At 44.6% G+C, this 15843-nt stretch overlaps 2 protein-coding genes across 15 annotated transcripts in view; one reads left to right on the plus strand and one right to left on the minus strand.

Moving 5' to 3' along the window:
- LOC127445810 (dedicator of cytokinesis protein 7-like) overlaps positions 1–15843 on the minus strand; it is an 89265-nt gene that overhangs the window by 52978 nt on the left and 20444 nt on the right. The window lies entirely within an intron of this gene.
- LOC127445814 (angiopoietin-related protein 3-like) lies at positions 1751–12598 on the plus strand. Its single transcript, XM_051706171.1, has 7 exons — positions 1751–2394; positions 2546–2656; positions 2812–2926; positions 3017–3130; positions 3292–3387; positions 11008–11280; positions 11388–12598. Exons 1-7 carry the CDS (start codon positions 1882–1884, stop codon positions 11561–11563), a joined length of 1398 nt encoding a protein of 465 aa, XP_051562131.1. The 5' UTR covers positions 1751–1881; the 3' UTR covers positions 11564–12598.

Genomic DNA, 15843 nt, shown 5'->3' on the forward strand with positions numbered 1-15843 from the left:
GTGGGGCAATGATAATATATGGTCAGAACTGCCATGCTGACAGAGACTGCTAATGTATGCAATGCTTAAACAACTGCTATAGCATAGGGGACACAAAACAAGTTAGATGGCAAGCAAATGAAAATGATAAGTTGTTTTTCACCACAATTTGTAAATGTTAAGTTAACGACTTTCCCAGATAGTTTAAAACAGCCATTGTCATCACTAAATTGGTCACTTATAGTTTATAAACAGCTAGTTTATAAACTATAAAAAGCAAATCTGAGAAAGACGCAATTTCAGACATGATGTTTTAGAGTTAAGATATTTTTGTTTCAACATTCCAAGGTAACAGAACAACTAGCAATCAAGTGATATACTGGTGGCAAGTAGTATACTCAACAAAAATGACAATAATATTAATATGTCCTTAAAATTCGACAAAAAATATAAAAAATACTTTATTCCTGCCCAAAAATATTTGACTGTACAATGATGCTAGGCTAAATGCATTTCAGCTTTCCTTTTACAATACACAATCTTGCTGTAAATGTGTTGAATGACCTAGATTTGTCTACAATCAGAGTAGCAAAAGAAAAATTCCAAAAGCTTAAAAATAGTAATAGGTTAAATACTTTATCAATAAAGTCAAAAATGTAGGGGGTTCACAAAATCCTGGCCATGACTGAATATCTGACAGATAAGTTTTCTGCCTACAGAGCTATGCCTATTAAGAGTTGCTAAGTTTTAGGATTTCATCACTGCACAAACATGAACTGATAAACTTGTCATACATCTGATCACAGTTAAAACACATGAACTCAAGAATGGCTTAAAACATATGTAGCTATTAAAGCATTAGTAAAAACTAGACAGAAAACAGTCACAGAAGTTTCCAGCGACAAGTAATTTGTCTGTCCGCAATGAAGGCAAAAATGTTGGGCAACTTAACACGTTCACAGCTAATCAGAGCATCTATGGTGTTTAATATACAGCTATTTGGATTGCCATTTTGGACAGCTGGTTAGGACAAAAAGTCCTACTTACAAGAAATACATTTTCATTGTTGGTTGCTTTATTGTGTCGCACAAAGTTTGGACATAATGCTGTGTAATAGCATAACACTGGCACAGTTGAAAATCATATGGAAATCTTGAGGTTTTCAGTTGAAGCAGGGTTATTTTTCCAGACTAGCAACACTGCAGACAATGCGGTAAGGAAGATTAATATGAAGCAGTAAATAATAATCTGGTACATATCAGTCCACTGGCCCAAACTCTGCCAACTTCAGTCATCACTCATTTCTATTACTGCCTCAAATGAGCAGTCCTGAGCTCAAGTGACAATTCTGCTGGTACATGCAGACCATCTCAGTGGCACCAGGAGTGATGCTTCGCTGATTCAGGGAACTGTTAAATCAAACGCGGAACCATAAATTGCATGCTTTTATTATAAATTCCCAACCAGCAGTACATAAAGAGTGCACCAAGTGACCGCAGTGATGACATGATCAATTGATGGGATGATTCATCTGCCTGCCAGTAGAATCGTTCATCTTCGCTTATCAGTTGTGACCAAGGGGCCAGGTTATGGATGTGTGGCGAGAGGGGGGCAGTGTATGTGTGTGTGCGATACTGTAAATTGATTGCACCAAGTAAACCTTCCACAAATTAGGGGGAGGATACTCAGGCTCAAGCACAACCTGCTTAATAATAACCAAATACTCCCTCCCCTCTTAGTGCAGCCATATATATTTGGGGAATCTCTGCTGCCTTTTGCGTTGTGATCATATTAGTAGATGAGAAAGGAGTAGAGAGAAAAGGAAGCTAGAGCCTGCAGGCACTGGGAACAAAACAGACGCAGTTAAGCAAAGTTGATGCAAACACCACCAAACCGGCTATAATGAAGTTCATCTTTCTGTTTTTGTTGCTCAGCTTGTCCATGACAAGTGTGGTCCCTAATCCCAGGAAAGCACCTTCGGAGGCACCCATTTTAACCACCCTGACACCAACCGAAGCTAAGTCCCACTTTGCCATGTTAGATGATGTACGACTGTTGGCTAACGGACTGCTCCAGCTCGGTCAGAGTCTCCGGGAGTTCGTGCACAAGACCAAGGCTCAGATCAATGACATCTTCCAGAAGCTCAACATATTTGACCGGTCCTTCTACCAGCTCAAGGTGGTTACTAGTGAGATCAAAGAGGAAGAGGAGAAGCTGAAGAAGACAACCACATTTTTGAAGGCTAACAACGAGGAGATCAAGAACTTGTCGCTCGAGATCAACTCCAAAATCAACAACATTCTACAGGAGCGAAGCCAGCTGCACAGCAAGGTTGGTGGACTGGAGGAAAAGCTGAAGGGCTTATCTCAGAGCATGATGCCCATGGAGCAACTTCAGGAGATCTCTGCCTTGAAGGTGAGTGAGTTCTTTAGCAGAATGGGTCTAGAATTTTATGCTAGTTTGTACCAAGTCCTTCGAAAACCATTCAGTTGGAACGTTTCAGCTGTACAGAAGTCTTTTCAAGCTGCATCCAGTTTTTTATGTACTGCAACTTTTTTTGTTGCAGGATGTGATTGAAACACAAGAAAAGACCATTACAGATCTGCTTAAATCTGTGAAAGAGCAACATGAACAGCTCAACTACCAGAAGACCAAAATTAAAAGTCTTGAAGATAAGGTAATCCATCCCTTACTTTAAAATCTTACATTTCAGATTAGGGATGCATTTTCAGTCAAGTTCAAAGGAGTTTCAGTAAAGTTCTAATTATCAGTGTAACCATTTTGGCTTTTTTTCCTTCTCATTTATTGCAAATTAATTGTAATTTATTGCAGCTGAATAATGACACTTTTCAAGAGACAACTGAAAAAACTATGGATTTAAGTCCAGAGATGCCTGACCATTTTGGGTACTTGACAAACCCAACAAATGGAACTACAGACTCAACTGGTAAGAACAGCAGGAAAGCCATCATCTTTCAATTGTTTAAATTGTTGCTTTAATAATTCCGAAATCATCAGCTGTGTTTTTTTTGCACAGACTTTCCAATGGATTGCAGTGATGTGTTCAAAAGAGGCCAGAGGAACAGTGGAATTTACCCAATCAAACCCAATCAATCTGAACCTTTCAGTGTGTACTGTGAGATAAGTTCTGGTAAGGAAACAATAACTTAATCTAATCAGACTTCCTAGTGATTTCACCTAGAAAACAAAGATTTGGTTTATTTTCTTGACCAAATATATAGCCAGTTCCATTTTTATTAATTTGAATAGAAGACTCCCTTTAAGAGATTAACAACACTCTTTATTTGGAAGATGGAGCCGCCACAGTCATCCAGAGGAGGGAGGATGGTTCTGTTGATTTTGACCAGTCGTGGGAAAGATATGAACATGGATTTGGCAATCTGGAAAGTAGGTATACCTCTTCATGTAATGTGGAATGTCTACTTAAAAACATAAAGTCTTCAATATCTATGGAATAATTCAGGTCTCAGTTTCCACAGACAAACAAAACAAAAACGTTTGCTTCCATTTATCAATTTTGCTTCCATTTGTTTTGCTGCTTCCAAAAAAAGTTCCATTTGACACTGCTTTAATGCTACTGTAAATTTATGGACAGCAATAAGACTTTGTGCTTCTGTAGTCTAATGTGTCTGTAGCCAGGGACAATTATGAAAGGAAACTATGCTGTACACTTAGTGTTAGCAAAAGCAGTCCGACTGCATTACAAAAAACTGCCATAAGCTTCAAAAAGTTCAGAATCTTTTACAATTCTAATATCAGATCTTTTGTCTGACTGGATTTCAGTCATGCCTCAAGGTCAAGTAAAAACATGTAGGTTTATTAAATAACTGGGAAATTTTACAGTAAAGTGTGCACATCCAACTCATGTTGGGTACAAGTGCTTGTTCAAACAAAAGTTTTCCTGACGAAGACCTGAGCGGACAAAATGTTGAAACATGAACGTTTCTGAATAAAATTTGGGAGCAATGGACCTAAGTCAGGGTAGACGCCATATTTAAATGTATAATTAATTTTACATTAGAAATAAACCGAGCAAAAACAAACAATCCACATTCTTGCTTTACCATGAGTCACTACGGTAAGCCTATAATGATTTTACATTCAGAGCTGTTGGATTCGAAGTGGCGGGAAATTTCAGGCTTCAGTCATTTGTCCTTGCGTGTTTACATGATGTCCATAAACAAAGACAAGATGGTCCGTCAGCTGATATGCTACTTGCTCAGACAATATATTTTTCAGACACACGTCTTGTATAACTTTCTTGTACGACTCTTGGTGTAGCTTGTCAGATCTGACAGTGTTCCTCCACAAGTAACTTGCAATTTTATGTTTCAACCACAGATGTCGATAGAGAGCCCAGAATTTAGCAGTGTATCTTTAATAATTTACTAATGAAAATTAACCTGTGAGGGATACATGTACACTGTTCAATAGGTTGTACAGTTTCATACCTTCGTGCTGGTCGCTAAGCCAAGAAAACAATGAAAAATTCCCAGTGACAAAAACCCTGGAAAACCTGGGTTCCCTATCTGTCACTCACTCGACGTTGTGTCAATGTAGTGACAATAGGGGTCACTCTTGGGAGCCCGAGACACCTCTGGTCTTTGATAAAAGGCCAATGAAAATTGGTGAGTGGTTTTTGCATGCCACTCCCCCGGACATACGGGTATAAAAGGAGCTGGTATGCAACCACTCATTCAGATTTTCTCTTCGGAGCCGAACGGTCATGCTCATTGAGCTGAATTCCCACGACTGTTCATTCACCTCTGCTGGATCTGATGGCGCATTTCAGCGGCTTCTCCCTCCTCTGCATGGGTGCACTGCAGAGAATGCCCCTGGGCGCTTCGGCAGAAATAAAGAGTATATTTCTCTAAAAGAGCGGCACACACGAAACATCTTTTTAAAGACGCATCTTTTTAAAGATGCCTTTCCTTTGTGTGTTATTCCTGGTTGCGCTCGTTATCTCTCGCCTTCTGATGATCACGATCGCAGCTTTCCTTCGTAAGAAAGCAAGCCACCCCAGAGGCTCCCCGCCTCGGTCCTTCTACCCATGGGTATGAGGCCATCGTGGCTAGCACTGGGGGCGATTTGGGGAACCCAATGGGACCGACTCTGCCGAGTATCCACCCGTGGACCTTCCATTCCTCAGCATGCTCGTCTGTCCCGATCGGGCTTCCGGATGAGTCCGCCGGCTCGTCTCACAGCGAGTTCGACCTCTTATTCGGAGCCCGCAAAAGTGATGAGCTCTCGAGCGCAGCATCGGAGAGCGGGCTCGTTCACTTGGACGCAGAAGCCTCAGCTGGGCTCCTCCCTTCGGGTGCGGTCACCCTGTCACAGGCTGACGCGGAGATGACGACATGCTTTTCCGGGCAGCCGCGAGTGTCGGGCTAGAGTGGAACCCTCCGCTCTTCCCTGAACCTTCGCGGCTCAATGATTGGTTCCTGGGCTCGCGGCACCCCTCAAAGCCACGCCCCGCCCCCGTTCCTTACTTCCCGGAAGTGCATGAAGAGCTGACAAGGTCGTGGGAGGCACTTTTTACTGCCCGGTCCCGATCTTTCAGCTTCCCCGCCCTCACTACCCTCGATGGTGGGGCGGCCAAGGGCTATTCGGCAATCCCCCCGTGGATAAAGGCGACACCACCTGGCATGGGCGCCCAAAGCTCCCGTCCAAGGCCTGTAGGTTTATATCGTCTCTGATGCTAAGGCCTACGGTTCCGCTGGACAAGCCGCCTCCGCCCTGCACGCCATGGCTCTCCTGCAAGTCCGCCAAGGCGCTAAAGGAACTGCACAAGGGTAGATCCACCCCGGAATTGATGCAGGAGCTGCGCTCGGTGACCGACCTCGCTCTCCGGGCGACGAAGGTCACGGCGCAGTCTCTCGGGCGGGCGATATCCACCTTGGTGGTACAGGAGCGCCACCTTTGGTGCAACCTGGTTGAGATGGGAGAGGCCGACAAGGCACGGTTCCTTGCTGCCCCCATTTCCCAAGTTGGCCAGTCCGGTGACACAGAGGACTTTGCCCAGCAGTTCTCAGCGGTGAAGCAGCAGACAGAGGTTATCCGGCACATCCTGCCCCCCGTCTGCTCATCGCCAAGGGCGTCCCCCTGCGGTGACTGTACCGGCTCTGCCGCAGGAAGCAGACGCCACCTGTCTTGCAGCCGCAAAGAACCCGCGAAAGGCTTCGAAGCGCCCCTGAGAAGGGCGACCCAGGGACGACGAAACCCGCTGTTCTGGAGCTGGTAAGCAGACCACTCCATCCCCCGGTCGAGTGCCGGGAGAAGAATCTTTTGTTACCTTTGCATTTAATAGTGCTGCATGCCCAAGTGGCTGCAGTACCCAAGAGTTCAGAAAGAGCAGTTTCCTTGTTCCCTGGGTCACGTATCCGGTGTGCACGGCCGTCATCACGACCAATGTCCACCACTCTATTTGGCAGGTTTGGCGCTCCAGCGGCGGTCTCCCCGCCCCTGAGTGCCGAGCTGTGGCACAAATCCTCCCCCGATGTGACAGTCTCCAAGGGTCACGAAGACAGGCCTCTTCCTCCCCCGTCCCAGTCTGTTCCGGGGGTGGTTACAAGGAACCAGGTAAGTACTTCAATGTCCCTGAACTCAGTACGGCCACGACACGTGTGGCACCTCAGGCTCCACCCCGCCGCGAGGCCCCACCCACCGGTACGTCTGACGAGATTGTCCCTCCGGCCGAGATGAAGAAGGGGTTTTACAGCCCCTACTTCACTGTACCGAAAAAAGGCGGTGGGTTGCGGCCAATCTTGGACATGCGATTACTGAACCGGGCTTTACACAGACTCCCATCCTAGATGCTGACGCAAAAACTCACACTAGCGAGCGTCCGGCATCAAGATTGGTTCGCGGCAGTAGACCTGAAGGACGCGTACTTCCACGTCTCGATTCTACCTCGACACACCCTTCCTGCGGTTTGCATTTGAGGGTTGGGCATATCAGTACAAGGTCCTCCCTTCCGGTCTGTCCTTGTTCCCTTGCGTCTTGATGAAGGTCGCAGAGGCAGCCCTTGCCCCGCTAAGGGAAGTTTGCATCCTCAACTAGCCCGACGGCTGGCTAATCCTAGCTCACTCTCAGGATGTGTGGTGTGCACACAAGGTAATGGTGCTCTTGCACCTCAGCCGACAAGGGCTTCGAGTCAACTGGGAAAAGAGCAAGCTCCTCCCGGTTCAGAGCATCCCTTTTCTTGGTTTGGAGTTGGACTCAGTCTCGTTGATGGCGTGCCTCACGAATGAGCGCGCACAGTCAGTGTTGACCTGTTTGAAGGCATTCAAACAGAAAACAACGGTTCCACTGAAACTCTTTCAGAGGCTCCTGGGGCATATGGCATCCTCAGCGGTGGCCACCCCGCTTGGGTTAACGCATATGAGACCGCTTCAGCACTGGCTTCAGACTCTAGTCCCGAGATGGGCATGGCACCGCAGGGCACATCGCATGGTCATCACGCCGGTCTGTCACCGCCTCTTCAGCCCTCGGACCAACCTCACTTTCTACGGGCAGGCGTAGAAGCAGTCCCTAGTCCCTAGAGCAGATCTCCAGGTGCGTCGTGGTCATGACAGACACCTCCAAAACGGGTTGGGGTGTTGTTTGCAACGGGCATGCTGCCGACTTATGGATGGACCCACGGCTGCGTAAGCACATCAACTGCCTCGAGATGCTGGCAATTCTGCTCGCCCTGCGGAGGTTCCGACCGTTGATCTAGGACAAGCACGTGTTAGTTCGGACAGACAACACGGCAATGGTAGCATATGTCAACCGCCAAGGTGGTCTGCGCTCTCATTGTATGTCACAACTCGCCCACTGTCTACTCCTCTGGAATCAGTAGCACCTCAAGTCGCTGCGAGCCACTCACATCCCGGGCGACCTCAACACTGCAGCGGACGCGCTGTCTTGGCAGGTTACCCTCAGGGGAGAGTGGAGACTCCACCCTCAGGTGGTCTAGCTGATCTGGAGTCGATTCGGACAGGCACAGGTAGACCTGTTCGCCTCCCAAGAGTCCTCCCACTGCCTGCTCTGGTACGCCCTGACCGAGGCACATCTCGGCATAGACGCGCTGGCACACAGCTGGCCCCCTGGCCTGCACAAATATGCGTTTCCCCCAGTGAGCCTACTTGCACAGACTCTGTGCAAGGTCAGGGAGGACGAGGAGAAGGTCGTCCTGGTAGCACTCTACTGGCCCACCCAGACATGGTTCTCGGACCACACGCTCCTCGCAACAGCCCCCCCCCCCAGCGAATTCCCCTGAGGAAGGACCTTCTTTCTCAGGGACGGGGCACCATCTGGCACCCGCGACCAGACATCTGGAATCTCCATGTCTGACCCCTGGACGGGACGTGGAAGATCTAAGTGGTCTACCACCCGCGGTGGTAGACACGATCACTCAGGCTAGGGCTCCCTCTACGAGGCGCCTGTATGCCTTGAAGTGGCGTCTGTTCGCTAAGTGGTGTTCTTCCCAATGGGAAGACCCCCAGAGATGCGCAGTCAGATTGGTGCTTTCCTTCCTGCAGGAGAGGTTGGAAAGGCGGCTGTCTCCTTCCACCTTGAAGGTGTACGTTGCTGCTATAGCAGCACACAACAACACAGTGGACGGTAAGTCCTTAGGGAAGCACGACCTGATCATCAGGTTCTTGAGAGGCACCAGGAGGCTGAACCCCTCCAGACCGCGCCTCGTTCCCTTATGGGACCTCTCTGTAGTTCTTCAGGGTCTACAGAGAGCCCCCTTTGAGCCTTTGCAGTCAGCTGAGCTTAAGGCACTCTCCTTGAAGACTGCCCTCCTGACTGCGCTCACTTCCATCAAGAGGGTAGGAGTCCTGCAAGCATTCTCTGTCAGCGAAACGTGCCTGTAGTTCGGTCCGAGCTACACTCACGTGATTTTGAGACCCCGACCGGGCTATGTGCCCAAGGTTCCCACCACCCCTTTTAGGGACCAGGTGGTGAACCTGCGAGCACTGCCCCAGGAGGAGGCAGACCCAGCCCTGTCGTTGCTGTGTCCGGTGCACGCTTTACACATTTATTTGGATCGCGTGCAGGGGTGCCTCTCTAACAGACATTTGCAGAGCAGCGGGCTGGGCAACACCCAACAACTTGTGAGGTTCTACATCCTCCGGGTGGAACCGGTTTCGTCCCGGGTAGTGGCACGCAATACAAGCGGATAAGCCCGGGATAGCCGGCTGGTGTATCGCTTGCACATAGCGCCTTTCACCTCCTCTGAGCTGAAGACGTGTGCCATTAATTCCCAGTAGTGTTCACAAACTATGTTCCCTGGTTGACTTCCTCCGAGCCCTGTGGCAGTCGAGTTTTCAGAGAGACTCGCTGCCGGCCCAGTACACATGCTAACTAAGAGCCCTGTTCTGGGGTAGGTGCTCCGCATGTGGCGGTTCCCTGTAAGGTAACCCCATGCGATGTATATCTTCTGCTAATTCGTTTCCCTGTTGGCAAATTGCATCTTCCTTGGGCAGAGCCCCCTCTGCCACAGTCTCCATGTTTGTAGTAACTCCTCCCCCGTTGGGTAGGATCTACCATGAGACTTCTCCACATGATCGGCAAGACCATGTGATGTATTTTCCACTTAAATATCCCCCCCTCTCTCTGGGCAAGGTGTGGTCTACGTGGTGTCCTCCCGACTAGACCTGGTCGGCCCAGTCGGATAATCCCCCTTTTTTTTAGGGAGTGAAAAAAAAAGAAGGGGAAAAGAGGCCACGACTGGGCTAGCCTGTCTCTATTTTTTGGGTAGTCGACTTGTCAATGGCCCCAAAGGGCCGTTTGACACTCATAACTATGTTGGGGGAGGTTACGTGTCATCCTGGTGCTCTGGCTACGAGGCACACAGTTGTCTGCCCGTCACACACCGCCAGTTCACGTAACACAGTTCAGCCAGTTGCAGTGTTTTGTATAGGGACCCCTAGTGTCACTACATCGATACAACGTAGAGTGAGTGACAGATAGAGAACGTCATGGTTACTTGCATAACCTCCGTTCCCTGATGGAGGGAACGAGACATTGTGTCCCTCATGCCACAACGCTGAACTACCCGCTGAAATGGCTGGACCTTGTCTCAGCTTCTCAGCATAAAACCTGAATGAGTGGTTGCATACCAGCTCCTTTTATACCCATATGTCCGGGGGAATGGCATGCAAATACCACTCGGCAATTTTCATTGGCCTTTTATCAAAGACCAGAAGGTGTCTCGGGCTCCCAAGAGTGACCCCTAGTGTCACTACATCGACACGTCTCGTTCCCTCCATCAGGGAACGGAGGTTACGCAAGTAACCATGACGTTTTAAAAATAAGACGTGATGAGTCCTTAAAGAAATATTCCGGGTTCAGTACAAGTTAAGCTAAATCAACAGCATTTGTGACACAATGTTGATTACCACAAAAATTTAATATTCTTTAAAAAAGCTAAAATACTCACCGTTTGAAAAGTATAGCCACAAAATGTAAACAATGCACGTTAACATGATTTTAGTGTGATAAAATCGCTTGCTAACCTATTATTTGTGAAGTTATATCCAGTTGTACAACTTCATCGCCATGACAACGTAACGCCATAAACACTAAAACCCTAAAATGACTACAAAAATGATGATTTAAACAACTTAAGTTAAAATATCACAAGTTTTAATATAATTAATTTAATTATTTTTTTGTCAAATTATAAACTTCACATTTATGTGTTTTAAATCTTAAAAAATTCATCCATTCACTTCCGTTGTAAGTGCCTCATTGTAACCTCCATTTTTTTTTTTTTTTTTTTTTTTTTTTTTAAGAAAAGGAGAAACAAGTCAAGATTAATTTTTGTGGTAATCAACAATATGCCACATATGCTGTTGATTGAGCTTAACTTGCATTGAACCCAGAATATTCCTTTAAGACAGAATAACCTATTCCCATGTATATATATATATATATATATATATATATATATATATATATATATATATATATCCCTTTAAGCCTATGTGAAAATGTGAAAATGTATTTTTGTTAAAGAGGAGTTTTGGCTTGGCTTGGAGAAGATCCATTCCATTGCTCAACAAGGAGAATACATTTTACACATCGAACTGGAAGACTGGAAAGAGGAAAAGAGTTTTATAGAGTACACGTTCACCCTGGATGGCACTGCATCTGATTACACCCTTCATCTGGCACCTTTATCTGGAAATCTGCCTGATGCCATGAGCAACCACACAGGCATGAAGTTCTCAACCAAGGACAAAGACAATGATAATCTTGATGAGTCCAACTGCGCCCACAACTACACAGGTATCAAATGGTCATATAAAAAATTAACTGTGCACGTTTAGTCTAATGTAATTCAATGGCGGTCTACACTATTCTAGTATTCATCATAAAATGTTTGTTGTTTTCAGGTGGTTGGTGGTTTAATGCATGCGGGGACACCAACTTAAATGGGAGATATGCCTGGATGAGATCAAAATCTCATCCCCAGCGCAGGAAAGAGATCTACTGGAGGCCAGCCAAAGGAAGCTCCTATAGCCTCAAATCCACAAAGATCACCATCAGGCCATCAGCCCAGTTTCAATAATCCCTGACCCTGTTCTCCATTGGGCAATTCAAGATCAATCAGTGGGGTCACAATGGCAGTAGACACTAGCCAACAAAGCTTTCCCCTTTCTCTATAGACAGTCCAAAACTGCTGATTTTTCACCATAGGCTGATGCAATTACAACAGGTCATTGACTCTGGTAGAGAGTAGAAACCAAGTCAAAGGGGTATTGCAACATGCATGTGTTAGTTCAGAATCTTCATAGGTCATTGGATTACAACCTTGCAGCTTGTTGAGGAAGAATAATTGGTTTTTAAAAAAACATCATAAAACCACAGATTCAAATAGCAAGATTCACCTATGGAACATCTGGTGCATGATATTATTAAAAGTGGACTAGATTTAGCAATAAGTGTGTTGACAATGCACACACTATTATAGAACTACATTGCATTCAACTATAAAGCTTCTCAATGCATTGGTTTTATTGTATTTTAACTTAAAGATTGTATTTAAGCAATGTTCTAAAATGTGCAAAACAAGAAAATCAATGGGTAACACTTTTAAATAGTCTAACTTTTGTCTTGAACAAACATATAATTCTAAACAGATAAGTTGTTTATGTACATACAAATTTTAATATATGAAAATACACAAATCAATCATTTCTTTGCAACCTCTGTTATTGGACACTTTCACTCAGAATAAATCATGGATGATTGCAAATAAGACATTTCTACAACAGCTAAACTTTTGCTTTTATGTGATGCCACAGCGTAACAAACACAAATGACTGAGTGCACATTTAAGCAATATATAATGTTTGTTAAATGTTATTAATTGAAGTTATTATAAAGTGTTACCAAGAAATGTGCCATTATGGTGGTTAAAGTTTGATCTGCTGCATGTCTCTTTCTGTTACTGAGTCATATTGACTCCTGGTTATGCTTTGTGCATACTCAGCTGTACTGTATATATTTAGTTTACAGAATGTTCCTTAGTGATGGTCTGGTACATCATATTTATAGCAAAACAATTAAACATTAAGACAAAAATAAAAGCCAATTTAATTTTCATGAGTGCAATAAATGGCTAAAATACCCAAACTTACATGGTAAGCATTTATGGCAATGTTGTGTAATAAAACAAATTTCAATAACAGAGAACAACGATTTCACTGGTTTAATTCAAAACTCTGAACTACAGTTTGAGAAAAATCTTGGCAGAGTGGCAGAGCATAAATTACAGAACTATTATAATTAACAGATTTTTAACAGATCATATTTGTCCAGCAGTAGGATCAAGCTTAATCTGCATGTGAACCCAGCCCTTCATAATTAAAATCTTGTATGACCTTCACATATGACAGACCTGACCAGTTTGATAAATCTAGCATAATAATGTTGTTGGCAGTAAACTATATCAGAATAGAGGCATGTCCTAAACTGTCCAGTCAGCATCACCCAAATCAAGGCTGACTATGATGTGAGCATGTCCACTAGAAGATAACAAAGTAGGCAGAGGCTGAGAGTGAGCAAACATGTCTTCTGAATGACAGGTTATGTCAACATATGCAGATGATAAGCATCTTTGTCTGACTGACCTTGTCTGAAACAGAAACCTTAAATAGGGGGGTCAGGTGTTAGGTCATTCAGTGAGGATGAATGCTTGCAAAGAAAGAGGCCTGGCTATTTAGCAATTCATAATTTAGACAACACCTTTCTAACAGGCAAAAAACAAGGCATGTGTTGGTGTTTACGATCTAGACAAGGGGTTATTAACCTTTTCAGGCCAAGGACCCCTTGTTGTAGAGAGATGAGCAGGGACCCCCTGTTACATCTTGTAAAAAACTGAGTGTGGAATTTCTATAAAGGTCAATAATAACATGCGTATAGTACAATAATAATTAGGGGTGTCCTGATAATGATACTGGTATCGGAATCGGGTCCGATACTGCGCTCATGTACTTGTATTCATGCTCGTAAAATGCTTCGATACCAAAAACCGATACCATCTGACGTATGGCTGTCATTACGTAAACAATCAGCGCACAAATTAAAATCACGTCATGAGCTAGTGAAATTATTTAACAGCAAAAGATGCAATTTAAAGAGATACAGTGCATCCGGAAAGTATTCAATTTTCCACATTTTGTTATGTTACAGCCTTATTCCAAAATGGATTAAATTCATTATTTTCCTCAAAATTCTACAAACAATACCCCATAATGACAACGTGAAAGAAGTTTGTTTGAAATCTTTGCAAATTTATTAAAAAGAAAAAAAAAAAAAAAAAAAAAAAAAATCACATGTACATAAGTATTCACAGCCTTTGCTTAATACTTTGTTGAAGCACCTTTGGCACCAATTACAGCCTCAAGTCTTTTTGAGTATGATGCTACAAGCTTGGCACACCTATTTTTGGGCAGTTTCTCCCATTCTTCTTTGCAGGACCTCTCAAGCTCCATCAGGTTGGATGGGGAGCGTCGGTGCACAGCCATTTTCAGATCTCTCCAGAGATGTTCAATCGGGTTCAAGTCAGGGCTCTGGCTGGGCCACTCAAGGACATTCACAGAGTTGTCCCGGAGCCACTCCTTTGTTATCTTGGCTGTGTGCTTAGGGTCGTTGTCCTGTTGGAAGATGAACCTTCGCCGCAGTCTGAGGTCCAGAGTGCTCTGGAGCAGGTTTTCATCAAGAATGTCTCTGTACATTGCTGCATTCATCTTTCCCTCGATCCTGACTAGTCTCCCAGTTCCTGCCGCTGAAAAACATCCCCACAGCATGATGCTGCCACCACCATGCTTCACTGTAGGGATGGTATTGGCCAGGTGATGAGCAGTGCCTGGTTTCCTCCAGACATGACGCTTGCCATTCAGGCCAAAGAGTTCAATCTTTGTTTCTCATGGTCTGACAGTCCTTCAGGTGCCTTTTGACAAACTCCAGGCGGGCTGTCATGTGCCTTTTACTGAGGAATGGCTTCCGTCTGGCCACTCTACCATACAGGCCTGATTGGTAGAGTGCTGCAGAGATGGTTGTTCTTCCGGAAGGTTCTCCTCTCTCCACAGAGAAACGCTGGAGCTCTGTCAGAGTGACCATCAGGTTTTTGGTCACCTCCCTGACTAAGGCCCTTCTCCCCCGATTGCTCAGTTTGGCCGGGCGGCCAGCTCTAGGAAGAGTCCTGGTGGTTCCAAACTTCTTCCATTTACAGATGATGGAGGCCACTGTGCTCATTGGGACCTTCAATGCTGCAGAAACTTTTCTGTACCCTTCCCCAGATCTGTGCCTCGATACAATCCTGTCTCGGAGGTCTACAGACAATTGCTTGGACTTCATGGCTTGGTTTGTGCTCTGACATGCACTGTTAACTGTGGGACCTTATATAGACAGGTGTGTGCCTTTCCAAATCATGTCCAATCATCTGAATTTACCACAGGTGGACTCCAATCAAGTTGTAGAAACATCTCAAGGATGATCAGTGGAAACAGGATGCACCTGAACTCAATTTTGAGTGTCATGGCAAAGGCTGTGAAGACTTATGTACATGTGATTTTTTTTTTCATTTTTTATTTTTAATAAATTTGCAAAGATTTCAAACAAACTTCTTTCACATTGTCATTATGGGGTATTGTTTGTAGAATTTTGAGGAAAATAATGAATTTAATCCATTTTGGAATAAGGCTGTAACATAACAAAATGTGGAAAAAGTGAAGCGCTGTGAATACTTTCCGGATGCACTGTAAATATATAGTTTTCATGTGCAGCACTTTAAATGTGAGTGCTTGTGAATGTGTGGAGCCGGTGTTGTGCAGACATAAAGACACAAAGTGCTCATGCCTTTTAGAGATCCTTGGCTCATACACGGAAAACACCATCATAAGCATCGCTCACTCTGTTTGAAGTAGATGACAGCAGGCAGAGCGCTTATTCACTGTGTAGCGTGAGGTACATACAGACTACATATTTATGTAATTAAATAGCAGCCTTTTGCGGTTTAATAATCACTTTGATTCACGTAGCTACCGGCTTTTCCAGAATGGAAAGCCGCGGTCATAACGTCAGAGTTCCTTGGTCATAACAATACAGAAGCACATCAAAATAAAAGATACACCAAAAAAAAAAAAAAAGCTCAATTAAGGGAAAAAGTATGACAGAAATAGATCACTACTGTGTAGTTATATAATATTCACTGTAATACTACAAATAATAATCATTATAAATCAGTAGTAATTGAATTATATTTAAGCAACATCTCACATCTGTGATGCTCTGTTATGCAGCACTTTATTTGACAAAAATAACTCTAATGCTGTATTTTTGATT

This window comes from Myxocyprinus asiaticus, chromosome 9, assembly GCF_019703515.2.
Source record: "Myxocyprinus asiaticus isolate MX2 ecotype Aquarium Trade chromosome 9, UBuf_Myxa_2, whole genome shotgun sequence".
Lineage (NCBI taxonomy): Eukaryota > Metazoa > Chordata > Actinopteri > Cypriniformes > Catostomidae > Myxocyprinus > Myxocyprinus asiaticus.